Below are 22,323 nucleotides of genomic sequence, written 5' to 3' on the forward strand. Positions count from 1 at the left end.
CTTGGTTCCATGGCAACAACAAATGAGGACATCCATACATGGAACTTGAATATTAAAGCAAGAATCTACTAGTTACATTAAAAAGCATTCATGATTTTCCACTGTTCCTAAGAATACTGGTAAGTGAAGAAATTCTACTGAGAATTTGACATACAGACTCAGGATACTATAACAGAGTGTGTAGCATTCATATAAGTAAGTACTTCTTAAGAATTTATCAAACCTATCAACTAACAAGTTGAGGTAGGGCTTTGAAGCAGAGATGATTCAGGAAAAAGCTTTTAAAATGGTAGCTGGAAAACCAAAACACAAGCCAGGCAGGAATTTGCCAATTAAATTTTGCTGTCCTTTGAACTTCTATATAACTAACTTAAATGTGATTTCTGTTTTTCTCGTTAAGTTGTAAATGTATAAAATTTCCTCTACAAGAAACCATTAGTTGAAGTCTATATTAGGGCTTTAGAATAATCTTATTAATAACTTATTAATTCTGGCTCCATATTAGGTAAGTATACCCACAGTGTGTCATCAGTTGTAGGTACAGGAAAATAGGCAAAAGGTGAAGATAACTCAAACTGTAAATATTTGGAACCCTCAATCAATACTGGCTCCTTATAAGAAATCAGAAAAATAAATAAAAATTAAAAATCTTAAGAAGTTGGGCTTCCCTGGTGGCGCAGTAGTTGGGGGTCAGCCTGCCGATGCGGGAGACACCGGTTCGTGCCCCGGTCCGGGAAGATTCCATATGCCGCGGAGCGGCTGGACCCGTGAGCCATGGCCGCTGGGCCTGCGCGTCCGGAGCCTGTGCTCCGCAACGGGAGAGGCCACAATGGCGAGAGGCCGGCGTACAACAACAACAAAAATCTTAAGAAGTCTCATCCAGTTTTATAATCTGCTCTGGTGGCACTTAACGAATTCCCTAGGACTATTTCCTTTAAGAAGACGACCTTTTTTTTTTTTTTTTTTAAAGAAATTGTTGGTATGTTACAAAAACAGCAACGTTCCCAAATCCCCACACGCTTTTCCCCTCACAGCAAATGAGTTGGCCAAAGTTTGTTTCCAGCATCTTCCTCGTGTTTACCTTTTATTGTCCAAATAGCATCCTGCTTCTTAAACCTTCTACATTTTCTCTCCCCTATTTAAAACAAGATAGCATGTTAATCATATATTCTTTTACTGGACTGATTATTCTAAGGATAAGCTCTTAATTCACTTTGGAGTAAAAGGCTTTGTGTTTTTATATATCATATGATATGTCCTTTTTTTTTAAAGGAAAGTTGGGTATCAGCAAGTAGGTAAAATTTTTCTGGCTGCTTGGTAACATTTAAAAACCAGCCCCACAGATAAACTGAGCTGGAATTTGTGCAAAGATTGTGCCCAACTGTGTATGGGGTAGAGATTACAGCTTATTAAAGGACCTAGTTCAGGCCTGAGCCTTCTTCATACCAACCCTTGCCTTCTATCCTAAGCTTTTCCATAAATATAAAAAATTCTCCTTTGATTGCAGTAAATTGACTTAATCTTTAGTCATGCCTTTTTACTGATAATATTGTTAATAAAATAGCCCAGATTAACATTACCAAGGTAAACTGAAGTTATTTTATGGAAGCTGGAGATGGAAAATAATTTCAGTAGTTTTAAAACTATTCTGATTGTATGGATTTATATAAAGGTGTTTCTCTCTAAAAATGCTAGCTGGTTTCAAGGATCCTAAGAATTCCATTCCTAAACAATCTGTTTTTTAAATTCTTATTCTAAATGCCTAATCTTGTATCTCAAAAAAACCACTCTATCATAAATATTTAATATTAAACATTACATCCATCAGATATGGATATGAAACTAAAACTATAAATCTGTAAGTTTAACTTGTTTTAAAATCAAATAAGTACATTTGCTAGGGTAGTTTTAAAAAATAATACAACAGCATTTATAACTATCTTTATTCTAAAACTGATAAAAGCATTTAACATAAACTGTATTACAGTATAAACAAGTGCTATGCATTTTGCTTAAGAAGTGACTTGAAGTTTTTCAAGCATTATATAATTCAATTTGTACAGAAAGTAAATTTCCAAATAAAGCTTTGGTTAGTAGAACTGATTACATACTGTCAAATCCATTTTCCAAAGTTGTTCAAAGAAAAAAGCTTCATCCACTAACAGGTATTTCTTGTACAAAGTTTTTCACTGTTTATAAGAGGGAGGAATATTACAATAATTGCTCTTGATTTCCATGTCTGGACCAGCCTTTTTTCTTCTCATTTATATGCGCTCAGAATACCATCACTTTTGAAAGCACAAATTATGCAGAAAATCACCTTTTTACTTGATTCTTAGGAAGGTAATGTATTTTAAAAATAGATTAGATCCGTAAGACTGTTAGCTTCCATATCTGCCAAGATGCTTTCTAAGTTTCAAGCACTAATACATCCCAGGGTATTAGTGGGGGTAAATCACTTCTAATTTCCCTTAGGAGGGTAATATCTACTAGCACTAGTGCTCAGAATCAAGTTTATATAATATCTAAAAAAAACTAAATATAGCCCCAAACTTAATATTTTTACAGTTTCTACAATGTATGGATTACCTTTATTCATATGAAAGTAATAAAAATGCTGCCTAACTTAAATAATATAAAATATCAGTTTAACCAAATTAACTATCACAAAACTGCAGACATTTTTCTATTAAAATTTTCCAGTCCACTGAGCAATATTTACTCAAAAATATGATTATTAACTTAAATATATGCTCTTTTAAATTTACTGTTTATGCTGAACTGTACATTGGTGCTTTTATGGTTTTTGAAAATTCTACTTACATAACTATATAATTCCAAAATGTAAAAAGAAGCCATCACTAAAATTCACTGGAGACTAATATTCTTTCATGGAAACAATTTATAAACATTTTAAAGCTCTACCTTTAATTATTTCAATTTGGCTTTTTCAAATAGATAAAACTTCTCATTTAAACTATTGTGTAATACTTCAGAACTAGTTGAAACGAAGATCAACCCAAGAAGAACTAGTAAAAGCATCCCTTACTTTACATATGATGCCTCAAGTGCCACATACATAGGAATGTATCACAGAAAAGAACTTATATACTTTAGCAGATTATAGAGCAAGCCTACAAGTTCATACAAAGCTAAACACTGCCTCCCTTTTATTCCACTCATTTTCTTTTAATTTAATCTTGGCTCTATTATCTTTCTACAATAACCACTGTGTGACATTTATCTGTTTCTCTAAGTGTTCCAATTAACTGTATATACTTCTTTAAACAGCTGTGTAACATTTTAGAACATTGAACCAAACTTTTTCATTAGATACAATATATCCTACATTTTTCTCACAAAATGCTCACTTTCCTGAGCTATATTAAACACCTTATAACAGGTGTATGTGTAACTGAAGACCCTAAAATGTCAAGTTTACATTTTTTAAAAATGCATAGAGAACATAACATTTTGGAAAACCTATTAGTACTCACTTATTAGATATTACAATATATATGTTTTGTTTCCTTCAGACTGTAAAATGCTTAATCTTTATTACTTTCAGATCTGAATCACTTTTTTTAATTTTTTGAGATTTAACTGCTATTAGGCTAAAGAAGTACATGAACTTTTCTGACCAAAACTGGTCCATGAGTCTTCCAAAAAACAATCCTTACATACTCAATGAAAATATCAAATTTCTGTGCCACAAAATAGTAGAATTATATCAGACCTACAGGAAATAAACTTTTATTATAATATAATATGCTTAAAATTAAGGTGCTATTATTCATCATGCCCTATGTCATCTGGTCTTTACCAAGTGGGCATCATGTCTGGAAACCACACTCTACCAAGATGCTTAGACACTTCCCAGTGAATCTGCTCCAAACTATACTTTTGGTCAGGAATTAATACTTCTTCCATAATGGATAATTGAGACAGGCGGCCACCACACATCTTCACAAACTCAACAAAGGCACTGCATGAGACTTCGCATTCCCCTAGTCCAATAGCCGACAGATTTTTGCAACGCTCTGCAATGCGAATTAACTCTTCATCAAGTGGCCGTAATCCATTAGCACACACTACTAGCTCAACTAGTCTAGGACATGTCATTCCCACACGGCCAAGCACATCTTTGCTTACTGATCTCCCAAAGTAAAGATGGGTGGCAGGTATTTCATACCGAAAGAATGGATCAAATTCCTCTTCATATAAAAAAAAATACATTACTAAGTTCACTTTGGGTGAATGTCTGATGAAAGCATCCCAGCTGCTCTTCTGAATAGCATGGAAGTGTGTCTGTCCAGGATTCTCGCTGACCACGTCAATGCGCAAATGTTCTAATCGAACGTGTTTTTCAGAAGATAGAGCAAGCAGCAACTCATCGCTTAGCAAGTGGTAATTCAGGGCCAGTTCACGTAAGCCATGACACCGATCCGCCACACAAAGGACACCTTGGAAGAAAGGAGACCCAGTTATTTATAAAGTTTTCTACAAGTCCACCATCTCCAAGAATTTGATCGAGTACATGGCCTACAATAAAATTTTACGTTTCATTACCACGGAGCTATACAATTTAAAATCTAGTTGTACTGACTGAACCAGCAGGAAGTCACACACATTTAAAAATCTATTACCAATTCTGTCCGTAAGAAAATGAGACCAATTCTAAATCTGATACCTTAAAAGAAATGAAGCTCACTTACCAACACAGAAAAATCATAAATTATTCACTATCATTAAAAATATACCATGACTAAAGAAGACTTATCCCAGTAATGCAGTGTCATATTTTTAAAAAAACTGATGACTAACACTAAGTTTATAGGTTAAGCAAGAAAAATCACATAATCATTGTGACAGAGGCTAAAAGACATTTTTTTGAAATTCAAAATCTAATCTTAATGAAAAAATAAGGTAAAACCAGATAAAATGTGATTTATATAACTAAATAAGACATTTGAAAAATTAGAAAAAAAAGACTTCCATCAAATGAGCAAAGAGTTTAACTGCTAATAATAATGTAACAAGCCTGTCAAATTTCTAAGAAAAAAATACCGAGATATCAACTAGATAGATGAATCAAAAGATAACTGCTCAATTCACATCAATGGAAATATACATTATGACTTTTTTAAAGCTCTAACATTCTCAGAAAGCAATTCCTTATATGGTTCCTTTTACTTCGGGCACTATGCTTCAAAACTGCCCAAAACCCCTAGCGTAGGAGCAGGTTTTACCAAAGGTCAGTATCTGATCTCTGAAGTGGTCTAGTGTAAGAACTCTGCCCCAAAGGGACACACCCTGATACTACTTGATAAATGACCCGCTCAAACCATTTCTTTTCTGTGTTTAGAAACAAGGATAGGAACAACAAAACAGAAAACATATTATCTACTATTTATTGTACAAGTATGATATGTTAGGTTCTAGATATGTTATCCCACAAATACTCAAAAAAAATCTAGAAAAATAAGTGTCTTTTTTAGTTTGAAGTTGAGTCAGCTAGCTAAAGATAGCAAAGCTGGAATTCAAACAGAGACTGAGTGACTCTTAAGTGCACGTGTTCACCTACTGCCTAAGAAATAACAAGACGGAGGTCACCAATAAGCCAAAGCTTTATACAGCTGTGGGAGGAGAATATAGGCAACAGAATCAATGACTGATAAACTGCATCACCAGTATAAGAGAGTCACCAGAAGAGGGAGTAAAAGACATCTGTGCTTCACTATTCAGCCACTGCAAAACTTCTGTTCTCCACAAGGTATGGATATACTTTGAAATAAACCCTGATCATCCAAGGTAACCTGGACACATCTCTGTTCTTCGCAATCTCATAAAGCCTGATATAAAAAGAAAATAAACACATGGGAAATGGTAACCAAAGACGCAAATAAAAGAAACCTTGAGGTATCATTTAATAACTACTAAAACAGTTGCGGCAGGCATAATTCTAAAAGTTGTCCTCAAGATTCCATGCCCTAACATCCAGAACCTGTGAATGTGATAGGATGATCACTCCCATGATTTTTGTTATGCTATAGACAGCACAGTTAGCTTTAAAGTGAGATTAGCCAGGTGATCCTAATCTAATCACATGAGCCCTATACACACAGTTTTCTCTGGCTGGTTGCAGAAGAGGAAGTCAGATTCAGAGCTTCTCTAGCTAAACAGAGAAGCCCTGCTGAGCCATGCCTCTAGCTCTGACCTACAGAACTGGGATGCCAATAAATGGGTGATGGTTAAAGCTGCTAAATTTGTAGCTGTTGGTTATGCAGCAATAGAAAACACACAGTTACAAGTGCTTAAATACTTAACACGAAATAGTGACAAAGATAAAACTGGTAAACTATTACAACTCAATAATACAAAGACAAGTAACCTAATTAAAACATAGGCAAAGGATCTGAATAGACATCTCTCCAAGGAAGATATATAAGTGATCAATAAACACATGAAAAGACATTTGAGTCATCAAGAAAATACACATCAAAACCACAACAAGATACCAGTTTACATTCACTAGGATGGCTATAATCAAAAAGACAAATAAGCGTTGATGAGGATGTGAAAAAGTTGGAGCCCTCGAACACTGCTAGTGGAAACGTAAAATGATGCAGCTGCTTTGGAAAACAGTCTAGCAGTTCCTCAAATGGTTAAACAGAGTTACTATATGATTCAGCAATTCTAATTCTTGTTATACACCCAAGAGAAATTAAAGTGTCCACACAAAAATTTGCATATACATTTTCATAGCATTATTCATAATAGTCAAAAGGTAGAAACAACCCAAATATCCATCAACTGATCAACAGAAAAATGTGGTATTATCCATAAATGGAATATTATTTGGCAATAAGAAGAAATACTGATAACGCTACAACATGGATGAACCTTGAAAACATCACATTAAGTGTAAGAAGCCAGTCACAAAGGACCACATACGGTTGCATTTACATGAAATGTCCAAAATAGGTACATCTACAGAGACAGAAAGTAGATTAGTGATTGCATAGGGCAGTTGGAATGAGGGTTTTGGGGAGTGACAACTAAGAGGTACATGGGACCTTTTGGGGATAGTAAAAGTGTTCTAAAATTCACTGTAGTGATGGATGCACTACTCTGTCAATACACTAAAAGTCAATACACTGTAAACTGTATGACATATGAATTGTATCTCAATAAAGCTGTTACAAAACTGGTACAGAAATCCATTGGTGGTGGTGTATAAACTCATACAACTCGTGTTGGAAAAAAACACAGCAAGAAGCATTAAAAAAATCTAAACCCTTCGACCTAGCTCTTCCACTTCTTAATAACTTGTCCAAAAGAAGAAATTAACAGAAGCAAACTATATGCTAAAATAGTTCATTTTTTAAATCACAGCAAATAGTAGAAACAAGTTAAGTGATCAACTGTAAAAGAACTATGAGGGAAATGTTGGCCTATCAACAAGACAGAAAACTAAGTAGCTAAATGTTCATTAGTTCGGCTGATAATTAATGAGTGTCTTATATGTTAACAACTGGTGCTAGGATGGTAAAGAGTCAACAGAAACAAGACATCCTTATCCTAACAGAAGCCAGCAGATAAGTAAACAAGAATGCTCTGGGAGTCACAGCAAGGAAATCAGGGAAGAATTTACAGAACTAACACCAACCTACAGAATTCAGAAGGATCAAGCTAGGGCAAAAGGCGAGTAAAGAAGCAAAGAGAATAGCATTTCTGTGCGAATACTCAGACATGGACGAAAACACAAGCACTGTAAGAAATGAAGGGAGCTCAACATACAGTATGTAAGTAAAAGAATATCTTAAAGGCTGAAATCCAATAGACAGGCAAGGACTAGATCATATGGGACCTTATCAGCCTCAGTAAGGAGTTTGGATCTTACCTAAAGTATAGCGAGAAGTTTTGAAGGAAACTGGAGGGAAAAAAAATCAGATTTATATGTTAGAAAGATTACTCTGGCTATACCATGGAAATCAAATTAGAGAAGAGCAAGGCTGCAAGTTAGGAAATCAGTTAAGAGGGTACTCAGAAAGATTACAGAGCTAGATTAGAGTGGACATGAAGAAAGGTAGAGTGTATTAGTTTCAGCTGCTTAAAAGAATACCACAGACTGGGTGGCTTAAACAATAAACATTTATTTCTCACAGTTCTGGAGGCTGGAAGTCCAAGATCGGGTGCCAGCAAGGTTGGGTTCTGGTGAGGGCCAGAACTCTTTCTGGCTTCTTGCTGTGTCTTCACATGGCAGAAACAGAGATCAGATCATCGTTCCTATCCCTTCTTAGAAGGGCACTAATCCCATTTATGAGGATTTCTCCCTTATGACCTAAATACCTCCCAACCCACTTTCAAACACTGGGGAGTAGGGCTTCAACATGTGAACTGGGGCAGTGGGTGAGGGGTGGAGGAGAACAATACAAACATTCACTAAATAGCATAGAGATTCAAAGCATGTATCAGTGATGGAGTCACTAGACCTCAGTGACTAAAGGGATGTAGAAAGTAAGGGTAGAAGAGATCAAGGATATCTGTTCGGTCCCTGACAACCAAACAAGCAGTACCATTCGCTGAGACAGTAAAAAGGGAGAAGCAAGAGATTTCAATAGGGGGAAAAGGAAGTTCATTAATCTGACGTACCAGTGAGACACTCTAGAGGCACTAAGCCATCAGCAACTCAACACATAGCTCTGGAGTTCCAGAAACACTAAACGTAGGAGGTGTTAACATATAAAATATAACTGAAGCCATTGATGAAGATGACACAGCCCAGAGTTTACAGAATAAAACAATAAAGGGCCCAGAACAGAACACAATGAAACACCAAAATTTAAGGAATGAAAAGAGAAACTAGCAAAGGAAACACAGTTGGAACAATCAGAGAGGAAGGAGGAAAATCAAGTCACTAGTGTCAAATGGTGCTTAGAGGTCCAGTAATAGACAATTGTAAGGACTATATGAAATGGGAAAAATTTTTTGATAAAAATTGAACTGAAAAACTGTTCAGTGAAGAAAAAGGCGTAGAAAATTGCCCTTAATTACAACTTAGAGAAAGAAACTATCTAAATATACAAAATATGGATAGAAAAACAATACACAAGTGTTAGAGTTTAAATTAAATCCTGTGTTTATACTCTTAAGTTAAAAAGTATTACAGGTGCTCTTTCTCTTCCCTTCCCAACAACTAATCCAAATGCCATTAAAGCTCAGTAAGACCAAGCAAGCTTACACTGTATTATGAGCATTGATATGTATATTTAATAAAAATAAATGAGCATGAGATGTACCAGGATAAAGAGAATAATGAGCTCAGTTTCACAGAGAAACCAGAGACCCAAAGCTTCTCGTACAGTGTGGTAAGTGCTACAAGCTATGTTGAGAGTGCTATGGAAACAGCAAGTGGGGCTTCTAAACCAGAGGGGAGGAGGAAGAAACTGGAACAGCTGAACTAAATTTTGAAGGCTGGACTGGAGTTAGCCAGGTGAAGAAGTAAAAACAAATTTTTTTATAGAGGCATTCTCCAAGGTACAGTGTACTGGCCACACACACATACAAAGAACTGTTGTTACATAGGGCTCAAATAAAAGCTACACGTGAGTAAAAAGCAAACAAGATTTAAGAGAGAGGTGGGGGTCAGGATACAAAGATCTTTGTACACTATGAAGTATGGACCGTACTCTCATAGGAACCTATGTACGGTAGACAGTAAAACGTGACCACGCTCACATAAGGAGCTGCCAATGCCCGATCTTCTTAACTTCTATTTTATTGAGATTATCACCTTCAGTGATAATCTAGAAGCGGCAGAAAAAGATAGGAAAACACTGCAACAGACCTCATCATTCCCATCACCAGACTCTCCGTGTGGGAGACATGGGAGGATAGAAAGTAATCTCCATCCAAGAGGGAATCATTTCCTTGGGGGAAGGCCAGGCTTTAGTTATGGCAAAAAGGTGGGAGGTGTTCTGTAAAGAGATCAAAACAGGTTTTCCAAAGTAACACAGCCAAATGGTTGGGAGAGATGTCAACAGTTGGAGGGCGAGTCAGGAATGAAGCAGCAGACTAACACAAAGTGTAGGTTTATAACTGCTTTATAATACAAACCATTTGGAATTTAAATGCTCTCAAAGTGAATAATCTAGTAATGCTTAGTCTATACAAGAAAAGCTGGGAAGAGCATTAATAATGCTACTCCTCCATTTGATGCACTCGGCTCTAAAACTCAACTTAGGAAAAGGACTATTTTGCAAAATGTAAGGCGGTAACTTCAGCACAACTCCTCTCCCTCCACATAGTGAGACAAAAAGCAACTGTGAGATTTCTATGACTCAAAACCCACCCTGTTAGCTCAACCACAACTAGAGAAAATTCTACTTTACCTAAAGGGCCATCTCAGGCTGACCTCGCAGTGTCCTTTCCTTTTTTTTTTAACTTATCCATTTTCTAGCACAGGTTGGACACAAATTGCCAAATAAAAAGATTAGAAAATAAGTTGAAAGTTAAGTGTCTACACTAGGAATGCTACAGAATTTATGCTATTGTATTATAACAATAAAAATATTTTTATGCAATAGAGGAAATAATCATATGAACTCACCTTCAAGGTTAATGATCATGATTCTCCTTAATTTGATAAACACATCAATACATTTTACTAAAATATTATCTGGCAAAAGCCACACAAACCTGCTGGAGAGACGTGAGGACAGCTGCTCATTTTTAGCAACTTGAGTGTATCACTGTTGTTGGCCACTAGTACTTTGAGGGATGGATCATCTACTGGGGTGTCATCTATCTTAAGGGAGGACAAGGATTTGGAGTTTACAAACACAACCGTCAGTGCAGAGATAAAGTGAGACTGAAAAACAAAAAATTAAAACACTGTTTCAATTTTTACAAATGAGAATTGAGGGGTTTTCATATAATACACACATAGTTCATCTGAACCCTAATATATTTCACAACTGTCTTGGGGTAGCAGCCCTTCACTCTGCTGTGGGAATATGGTAAAAAAGAGAGGTGACTTCCCACCATCTTTGAGAACGATCTTTTTACGTGGGGGGAAAAAGATTTCAAACCTCAGGATGGGTGTCTCTGAAGCACAACAGTCATTGGTAAGTAAAAAGAGGAACTCTGGAACCCAGAATGAGAATACCTCTCAGACACTTCACATCACCTTATCTGGAAATCTTACTCCAGTGTATTATAACACTGAACTGCATTCTTTTTTGGTGATAGTAATGACCACTAAAATAGTTAATAACTATTAGCAAAATCATCAAAAATTAAAACAACAGTCAATCAACTTAGGAGCTATGAAAGACTTATTTGGAGTATGGAAGCTCATACAAAATTTGATTCTAAAATAATAAAAATCATAACTAAATAAAATTCCAAACTTAAAACTCCTTTAGGGACTTCCCTGGTGGTCCAGTGGCTAAGACTCTGTGCTCCCAATGCAGGGGGCCCAGGTTTGATCCCAGGTCAGGGAACTAGATCCCACATGCCACAACTAAGAGTTTGCATGCCACAACTAAAGATCCTGTGTGCCGCAGCTAAGGGCTGGAGCAGCCAAATAAATAAATATTTTTTAAAAAAAACCTCCTTTAAATATGCTAAATTATCTACAATTATCTATATATATACGATATTCTGTTGCACACAGAATCTGACCTAAAGGCCATTGTAGGAAACCATTTCTTAACCATTGTAGGAAACAGGAATTAAAGCACAAAGTATGGGACTCTGGATCAGAGCTAATAAGCCATAACCAATGGACTCACCACAGCAGTGAAAGGGAGGGATGAGGGCAGGCTAGTAGCCAAGAAAGTACAATGAAACATTATATTCTTGGTCACGTTCCCTAAATTACTTTTTTCCTACTGTGATTAAATAACTACTTAAATTTTGATTAAGTATCTGTTTAACAACTTAAATGTTAACATCTTTCTCCTAATATTTCCATATTAAATTCAACTATATCTGTATTAGTATATGCATGACTCCATCACTGCCTTCTTTTTCCCATTTCCCTCAGAGTTAGCTCTGGTCAAATACAGTTCTTTCACGTTCTCTTCAGTTCGCCCAGGATTTCCAAGATATAGCAATATAGGCTTTCAATATTCTACGAAAGCCGTAATAGGAAAAGAAAGAAAAACAGCATAAACATCCTAGGCCCATTTAATAAGGAAGGAAGAGTCCCAGATGCACCCATAGTTCCCAAAACCAAAATGACTGCATGTAAGTATAATACTAGTACTAGATATGCATAATGATCATCCTGAGTAATAAAAAAAGAAGGAAATTATGTTCAACATACATTTTACTATGGTATATTTTACATACTGTACTTGTTTTTTAACTATAATATGTACACAGAAAAATCAATTCAAAATATTTCATTTCCCATATGAAGCTTGAACAAGGCACTACTATACCACATAACTCAGTGCTTCTTAGAGGGCCATGAACCATCTTCATCAGAGCCACCTGGACTGCTCTTAGGAAAAGGAAATTTGGAAGGATACCCCAAATTTAGAAGTTCCTCAGATGATTCTTATGCATATTAAGTTTGAGAACCACAGTGATTGAACTCCTATACTTAGAACCTTAAAATGTTGACATGAACAGACTCTTGCTGATTTCCCTTATGTTACACATGAGGAAAACAATTTATCTCAAATGTACATATTTAATGAACCTTTTAAAAAATCAATTAAGACTTTGAAATCAACTGGTGATACATTTGTTACTGATATTCCATTGAACAACCTGGGTTATAATATAAATTCAATTTAGTAATACAGACGTACCTCGGAGATACTGCAGGAATTGGTTCCAGACTACCACAATAAAGCGACTGTTACAATAAAGCTAGTCACACAAGTTTTCTAGTTTCCCAGTCCATATAAAAGTAATGTTTACACTACACTGTAGTCTATTAAGTATGCAATAGCATTATATTTAAAAACACAATGCATATACATTAAAAAATACTTTATTGCTAAAATATGCTAATCATCACCTGAGGCTTCAGCAAGTTGTCATCTTTTTGCAATAGTAACGTCAAAGATCACTGATCACCATAACAAGTAAAACAATAATGAAAAAGTCTGAAATATTCCAAGAATTACCAAAATGTGACACAGAGACAAGAAGTGAGCAAATGCTGTTGGAAAAATGGTGCCAAGTGACTTGCCTGACACTCCACAAACCTTCAATTTGTAAAAAATGCATTACTTGTGAAGTGCTGCAATAAAGTGAAGTGCAATAAAAGGAGGTATATTTCTTTCTGAATCATCCTAGTAAATTACACGATTAGGTGTTTAAAGGGGTGTCTATATTTTAGTTTGTGGCATATTCTGATAAAATCTTACAGATTACTGCTGGATACTAACCTAACTGAACATGAGCTGACATACACAGGGATTTTATCAGTTGCCTTTCTAAAAATGCACACTTATTTTTCTATTTTAAGAGAATAGTTATTAGAGAAAGAGACTATGTCGAATTACACGCAGGATCATGTTAGAACATATATATGAATATAAAATTTATATAAATGTAAATTTCACCAAAAAAGTTTTCTTTAAGTCTGTAAATTAATCTAAGCTGTACTTATACTAACTCTGCTCAAGAACAAATCTTTACACACTTACCAGAAGATTTTCTAAGCGAGCTCTAACTGCTCTTAATACTGGCACTGTCTACTTTTCTTTGATTATAAACTCACTAATCTGCTCTGAAAGTCCAAAAGGGAGCATCTGTATGTCTCTTTTTTTCTAATACGTTTATTTCTCAGTTTTACTTAGTCTCTTTCAGTGCTTCTTATAGAATCCTCTGCAAATTCACTCACTCTTTAATATTACCCATAAAGAAACACAAAGTTTAAAAAAACGGAAAAGTGCTCTAAAAAAAAATCATAATACTTAACATTCTAAATAGTAACTGGTTTTCCATTTTACATACCACTTTTCTTACATTCTCATTATCAGTACAAGAAATGGGTAGGGTTTCACTGGATTTCTCAGTAAAAGCTAATAAAACAAAACCAGCAGATACCTTTGGTAAATCCATAAAGCTTGGCCGAGCAGTTGAAATAAGTCCAAGTGTCTTTAAAGAGCAATTCACAAGCTGTGATAATATATCACAAGCTGCTTCAGCTGATTCTTTGCTGCTGTCCACCTAGGAAAAGAAAACGTCCTTTACACATGAATATGGTCACATTTCTCTGTGCATATTTTAACTTTACAAAAGCAAGAAATAGTTATTAGTTTATTGCATTATAATTTAAAGAATTAATATTTATCCTTTCAATCATCTACCCTCACATACAATGTCAACCTTCTCTGAATCTCCCTGAAAGACTGTAAGGGCAACTGTCAAGACTTAACTTTCACTATGATAAGATATCTATTTAATGTTAAAAAGACCTGGCTTTTAAGCTGATTTATTGCGAACGGACTATATAACCTAATGGTAATATGAACTTACAATCTTTGAAAAATAATTATATATTTGGCAGTGGATCAGATCATACATGTAAATACAGTGGCTACGGTACAAATGCTTCAAAACAAACTGAATGAGTATTTACTCAGAAGGTTCCAGTGAACCACAACCTGGGATTTACCATTAATGTTATTAATTGAAAGATGAATGTGAAGTAAAATAAGGGTGTCCAACTAGTCAAGCATGAAAATCTGAACCAAATGAGAAGTGGCTGCTCCCATGCACTCTTTTGCATAGACATTTCCTGGGGGAAGGGAAATATGGCCAAAAAACTCCTTAAGGATATAAGAAGGAGCTCTTCTATTAAAAAGGAAGCTGTTCCCTGGGCTAAAAAGCATCTTAGAGTAGTTAAAAGTAATATTCCTTTAATTTCCAGATTGACGTACATTACCTTAACCCAAAAATGTCCTGAAGAGCTCGTTGTAAAACTGATATACCAATTTACATTACACAGTTTCAGAACTATTTTCAATCCCACCCTTTGGCTAAGTTTCTCTACACCAGCGGTTCTTTTGAGAACTGCTGTGCTTCCGGACCAGCAGCATCAGCTGGGGACTTGTTAGAAATGCACATTCTCACGCCCAATCCAGATTATCCGAATCAGTAACGGAGCACTGGAACCCAGCAATCTTTGTCTTAGTAAGCACTCCAGGCATTTCTGATGCACATAAAATCTGAGAACCACTGTTCTACACTAATAACTCTGACTATAAGACTCTGGCCTATGGTCAGTGATGAATTAAACACAAATATTATCAGGAGAGCTCAGAAGAATCCTGGGATGTGGCTCTTTCTACAAATCAGAAATTTCCTCAGAAAAATAAACAATCCCTAATAAAAATGTTTAAACTTATAGGACAAATGGTTTTGTGAAGGTTACACATGTTGGATACAGCTGAATTGTGTCACAGGTTAACACTGACCCAGCTAATCCATTGGATGGAACTGGTCTTTAGACCTAGGAGGTTAATGTATTATACCCATCTTTTTATAGGATTTACCGTAAGAACACTTTTAGACAACTCAAAGATGACTGAAACCGAGGGGAAGGCTCTCCAGGTTTCCTCATGGGCAGGCGGAGAGGGACAACACGTAAGGAGTTCCTGGATTTTTGTTTGTTCTATCCTCCCACTATTCCCCCACCCTTGCCCTCAGTTAGGGTTGCAACATAACATCCAGGACATCCAATTAAGTATTAAGTATGTCCCAAATAATGCCAGGGATACTTACACTAAAAACTATCCATTGATTATCTGAAATTCAAATTTAACTAGGCATCCCCTGTTTTTATTTGCTAAATCTAGCAATCCTACACTTGGTGGCCTAAATGCCTTTGTGCATTTTTCTGGAAAGACAGCCATAATACACCCAACCATTCCCAACCCCAGGTCTCTCTCCTCTTGTGACACATATGGGAGAATAAACAGGTAATCCCCATCTTAAAAGGAATGACAGTCTTGGAAGCAGACAAGACTAGTTTTGGCAAGGATCTCTGGGTTAAGAACCATTGCTATATATGGGTTTAACGTGACCTGTTTAACAACAGCTGTATATGGCAAATCAGGTATTCATGTGTTACTTTTCAACAATAATTATCAGGTGTATTAAGGATTTAGTGAACATACCCACATTTCATTATTGAACCCCCAAACAAAACGCTACAAGCCTCTGTACTCATACAAACCACTATGATTCCTTAAACTATTCTGGACACCTCAAAAAGCCACCCCTCTTCATTTATCTCATCACTGCCTAATTTCCAGTATGTCCCTGCTGGCAATGAAAAGAAACAAACAGTTCTCTCTGGCATTCTTCCATGTACCTTTTTCTATTTCTCTCTAAAATATGTTCATCCAAACCTTTTACATAGAGTTTCTGTATCTCTTTTTTCTTTAAAGCCTCCATATCACAAAGCCATCAATAAGCAAAACTCAGTCCTATTAAATAAAAATAACAATTAAGTTTTAGTGAAAATTTCCACATCTTTTATTTATTTTACTGTATTATTTCTTTTGGTTCAAATTTGTTCACCATAATTCAATGTGACAGCTTTGGTATATGATTATGTTTATTTAATGGTTGCTTCTACTCTTTTAAGAAATTAGTAAAATTTATAATAAAATGGAATAATTTAGATCAATATAGTTATTTGTGATAGCCTCTAAGGTACACGATTACTCTATATCTTTCAGCACTTTCCCTAAAAAGGCAACCGTTTAAAGACATGAGAAGATGTATTGGTTTAGGACACAAAAGCCACTAAATACGCTTTATTTTTAAAAGAAGGATTTAAAGTATTACCTTGAAGCTGACATATTGTAGATGGTTTGAATGTCTTTTAATAATCTGTTTGATCAGCTCTGGATGTGTTGCTTTCAAATAAGATGTAGCTGGCTGATTCAGTTCAAATTCAAAACATCTCCACAAGTCAGGCATGTGAAATACCTGGTTCCAGTTGCGGCAAACTTGTGAAGCATGAGCCCGGTCAAGAAGAGGCAAATACTTAAACACTTGGAGAATAATGTCCTGAAGGAGATTACCCCAATCACAAGTCTGAGAATGCTCAGTTGTAGTCCTCAGTTTCTTGGATTTCTCTGCAGTACCTTCTTCTGATGAGTTATGGTCACTATCTCTTCCTCCTCCTCGTTTCATCCTATTCAGAAAAAATGCATCATTTTTTTATACTTAACTTTTCAATAGAAATAAACCCAAAATTCATTCTTCTGTCACTGAGATGTGTATACAAATACCAACAGAAACATGCAGGAAGAACTGGATCAGTAATTCAAGGAGAAGAATGTCAAAACAAAATATAATGAAAAACGCCAGCAGAGACCAACTGTCATTTTACAAACTTGTCTTTGGTAGGTGCTTTTAAACATTTGTACTGTACTACCTGGGGGGAGAAGTTGATCATAATTTTGAAGCTAAACCAAGAATTTATATTTCAAAAGTTGCAGTCAACTAGAAGGAATACAAAAGAGAACCTACAGTGACACTTTCTCAAGATTTCTTAAAAGTCATCTAAGGATACCTACTATATTTGAATTCCTGAATTCATGGCAGAGTCCCAGGAACCTCCAGAGAAGACCCGAATTAAGTAATCAACAGATCTCGCCACACTGGGTAGCCTGTGATATGTGTTACTGCCAGACCCAATCTCTGCTTAAAATGAGCAAACTCATCCCCCCTGTGCGTATTTGGTCTGGAATGTGGCTGCTTCTTCCAACACATCACTTGCTGCTGCAATGTTTTATCCAAGTTGTATTTCTGAATGAGAGTTAAGTGTTTATTCTATCTGTTTGTACAACCTTCATTCCATTTGATTTTTTGAAAGTAGTTTTGTTGTTGTTGTGTAAAATAGTAGTACGGTTAAAGAGAACGGGTTCCGGAATCAAGCTCCCTGGTTTAATTCCTGGCTCTGACTCTCACTGGTTATGTGGCCTTGAACAAATTACTTGACTTGCCTGTGCTTCAGTTTGTGAAATGGGAATAACAGAAATACACAGGGTTCTTGTTAGGAATTAAACAGTTATTAGGGCTTCTGAAAGGAGATATTGATGATTGCTGAACTCAGGTATAGGAAAGCAGTCTAGTATTAAGGACATTAAAGTGTAACACAAGAAGAAACAGAGGTTACCAACCAGAAGGCAAAGAATGATCCTAGATTTGTTTTAAAATGAAGTGTGTATGAGAGCGAATGAGAACGCAAGCTTATGTATGAGAAACATACACTGGAAGTAGATTACCACATTAATATAGTAACTATAATAGTGGGATTATATAATAATAGTGGGACAATAACAGTGGTGGGATTACAGGTGATTTTTTTTTTTTTTTGCCGGTATGCTTCCCTATATTTTACACATTTCTTTTAATGTCAGTGAATTAAACTGTGATCAGATAAAAGGTCTTGTTTTATTTGGAAAAATAAATACTGCAGGCTCTAACTAAGTGGGGATAACTGCAGACCACTCACTGGTATCCCTATTTAGTTTAGAGCCTCCAATACTTTTGTCTATAGAGAGCAGTTCTGGCAGGGTATGGCTTGGATTTAGAGTCACAACTTTTTCACAAAGGATGGCTTGTAGCTCTAGCTCCCTTCTTCTGGCACCTCAGTATGTAAGAATTCTGACTCCTGTATGGGACACACGTACACAAGCACGGCTCTTAACCAAATATGTCTCTGCAGACTCTCTCTCTAGTAGCTAGCTAAAATTGTGAAGGAGGATTAGGGGCTGGAGGAAAATGGCAGAGGACCCTAGCTTTCATGCCATTAAACTCAGCCCAGGAGGTCTTAGTACATGTGCAGCAAACCACCTATTCCTCATTACTCCTACTTCCAACTCTAAGTTACGTAAATTAAATGATGTATATAATATTGTGCAGGGGGAGAGGAAGGGAGAAAACAGAATGACAGAGGTGATAGCAAGAGGGTAGTTTTATAGAAGACTAAAACTTACATCTGAATCTAAGAATAGATTTTTAAAACGTGTTTAGAGAAAAGGCAGTATAATCTACAATGTCATCTTTAATATTAAAAAAAAGTCTCTCCTAGGAATAATTCTCACTAGAGGTTGAGATAACACTGTCATTATGACCCATTTTTCTGCTTTAACTTATCCTGAAGGCTTACTTTAGTTTTAGCATATAAAATCTGGGTCAAAGAACAAAGAGTTTGCTACTCAGGGCTTATAATTTCTCTTCTGACTACCTAAAACTACTCAGAATTTTGAGAAACAGAGATTCAAAAAATAATGAAGTTATCTTTATAATTTCTTCTTATTATAGAATGCTGATCTATTTCTGGAGAAAAGTCTTCTAAAACCAGAACTATTCAACTTAAAGACAGAATGATTCGGGCTTCCCTGGTGGCGCAGTGGTTGAGAGTCCCCCTGCCGATGCAGGGGACACGGGTTCGTGCCCCGGTCCCAGAGGATCCCACATGCCACGAAGCGGCTGGACCCGCGAGCCATGGCCGCTGAGCCTGCGCGTCCGGAGCCTGTGCTCCGCAACGGGAGAGGCCACAACAGTGAGAGGCCCGCGTACCGCAAAAAAAAAAAAAAAAAAAAAAAAAGACAGAATGATTCATTTTACTTTAAAGTATATGGACATATAAACAAAAATAAAATGACAGCCTTTTCTACACAATTATCTTTGCTGATCCTAACAAATACCTTCTTTTGTCTGTTGCAGCCTTGTTTTAAATAAAGTATATTTCAATACCTTTCCAAGTTGAGGGGAGAAAAGTTGACATATTAAAAAGAAGTATGCAACATTGAGGGAAAAGTATCTCTTGGTCTAGATATATAACACTATACGATCGCCAAAGTATATTTTAAACACTTACTAGTCTATGACTAGCTGAACTAGTCTGTAAATTGTCATATATGACTGTAATATGTCAGAATTACAGTATATTAAGCAATAGAAAAAATGTAAGACCAAATGCCAATATAAATGTCTCTGTATTATCCTCACGTATGCATAAAAAATGTGAGCTCATAGTAGGCGCCTAAGAAAAAATTTTAATGTCTAATTTTTTTCCACGATGATCTCATTTATTCATGCAAAAATTTACATTGCTTTCAAAAGTATTTTATTGAATCTATTTACACATGAAGCTCTGTTATACAGAAAGTTAAACAATTGTGAGCATCCACCAGTCTGCAAAGAATTTACTTCAATGGATTATCTTATCTCCTACTTTTAGTCAAAGTGAAGATACCTCTCACACTTGAACAGGAGTGCAGAGAAGCTGGATGATCAACATCTCTTAGATCTTGTAGAGCACACGAACTAGGCCTCGTCATGCCTCCGGCAGTTCAGTTCAAACTGTAACTTTTCCAGGCCCCAAATAATCGATGCAACTTAGGCCACTAAAAGCATCTGGTGAGGGACTTATACCGCTACGAAGCACCAAAAAGCAAACTAATGAGGAAAGACTCCAGCCTCGTTGAGCAGCACAGGGAGTTATGCAATTTACTCTTCACATTTCCATACACTCTGAAAGGAGCAGTCCACTTGCTCATCAGATGAAGAGTAGCAGAGGAAAACACTTAGCCGTGTGCCCCTCGTTGTATTTTTAGTACATTGCACCGGTAGTAATTTTAAAAGCCCATGTGCAGTTAGCTCTAAAAAGCCTGTTTTGGGCAACACATTTCCTTTCCATTTATGTTCTTCTTTGACTAATATCACAATTAATATGCATTCTTTGGCTGGAACACAAGACTAAAACAGCGCAAAGAGCTTAACTCAGGACTAGATGGTATAAGAGAGTGTGGTGGAGCGATCATTTGTAGATATTAGAAGTTGGTGGCGTTTTTATAAATATTTCAGGAGTAGAAGGAAGACGACTCTAAAAGATCTAGGCCGGGCTTCCCTGGTGGCACAGTGGTTGAGAGTCTGCCTGCCGATGCAGGGGACACGGGTTCGTGCCCCGGTCCGGGAGTATCCCACATACCGCAGAGTGGCTGGGCCTGTGCGTCCGGAGCCCGTGCTGCGCAACGGGGGAGGCCACAACAGTGAGAGGCCAGCGTACCGCAAAAAAAAAAAAAAAAAAAAAAATCTGGGCTGTTCGATTGAACATGATCAGCAAGAAAACAGCTCATCTCTTAGCTTGGAGATACAGGCCAATCATTTAACAGACTGTTTTCCTGATCCCTGTACGCAACCCCACCTGAAAGCGGTGCTCTTGCTCAAAGCAGGCGTGAAGCTGCTCATCACAAGCTGACCAACTTTTCCACGTGGCTACGCGCGGCCCGGGCGTCCCCTCCTCCCGCGCCACCTCCACGGATTGGCTTTCCCTGACATTTCTGCTGCGCCCTACCCCGGGCAGTCTGTTTTGACATCTTAATGCCCCTCAGTTCTCAAGCTACAAGCACGGCCTTAGCCGACACCGGGAGGAGCCGGACAGAGCGCAACCTCAACGGTGTCGGTCACCAGCCCCCGCCGAGGGTTAACAAAGCCGGGCGACAGGCTCGGCGGTGTCGCGGGGAGGCTGCAGGCCGCCGCCGCGCACGCACCACGCCTTGTTGACATGTTTTGAAGCAGGCTCTGCGGGGAAATGCCCCGGAGCAGGTTCCGCTGTCCGGACGCCGCGCCGCGCCGCGTCCGCCCCGCGCTCCCTAGGAGCGGCGCGCGTGCACCCGGGGCCCCGCGTACCCCAGCCAGCCCCGCCGCCCGCCCACGTCGGCGACCCTCCCCGGCCCCGCCTACGCCCTGGGGCTCGGGCTCTCGGCCGTTACCTGCTGCCGGGGGCGGCTTCCACCACACTCCACCCCGGGCTCCGGGAGCGGCTTGGCTCGCGGCTCTCACATGAGGCCCCGCGCCTTGCGCTCCCGCCGCCGCGGCGCCCCGTGCTCCACCCGCATCCGAGGAGCTGGTCCCGGGGCGGGCGCCAACGCGGCTCCGCCTTTGCGGCTCTGGCTGCCCAGGGAGAAGCCGCCCTTCTCAGTCCCGCGCCGTCCGCGTCCTTCTCCCAGGTTCTCTCGTCGCCGCGCGAGAGACGCCTTCAGCGAGCCGCAGCCACCATGTAGGTACCCTGCGCTGCGGGCCAGACACCGAGTCCAAAATGGCGCCCGCGCTCGCGGCCGCGCGCTTACCCCGGCGCGTCTCCGCTGAGGGGGGCGGGCGCGTCTCCGCCGCGGCGCGTCCGCGGAGGGCGAGGCCGGGGGCGGAAGGAGGCCGCGCCCACGTGGGAGCGCGCGCCGCCCCGCGCGGCCGGGGGCCTCAGTCGCCTGGTTCAGGCAGTAGGAGCTGCCGCTTTCCTCCCGGAGACGTGACTGCGGCTTGTCG

At 38.2% G+C, this 22,323-nt stretch overlaps 1 protein-coding gene across 1 annotated transcript; it reads right to left on the reverse strand.

Moving 5' to 3' along the window:
- Positions 1–1,981: 1,981 nt before the first annotated feature.
- FBXL3 (F-box and leucine rich repeat protein 3) lies at positions 1,982–22,030 on the reverse strand. The gene is made up of 5 exons (XM_060079580.1): positions 21,774–22,030; positions 16,828–17,179; positions 14,077–14,199; positions 10,702–10,873; positions 1,982–4,463 (listed from the first exon to the last, which is right to left on the reverse strand). Exons 2-5 carry the CDS (start codon positions 17,176–17,178, stop codon positions 3,820–3,822), a joined length of 1,290 nt encoding a protein of 429 aa, XP_059935563.1. The 5' UTR covers position 17,179; positions 21,774–22,030; the 3' UTR covers positions 1,982–3,819.
- Between the last annotated feature and the right edge of the window lie 293 nt (positions 22,031–22,323).

This window comes from Mesoplodon densirostris, chromosome 17, assembly GCF_025265405.1.
Source record: "Mesoplodon densirostris isolate mMesDen1 chromosome 17, mMesDen1 primary haplotype, whole genome shotgun sequence".
NCBI lineage: Eukaryota > Metazoa > Chordata > Mammalia > Artiodactyla > Ziphiidae > Mesoplodon > Mesoplodon densirostris.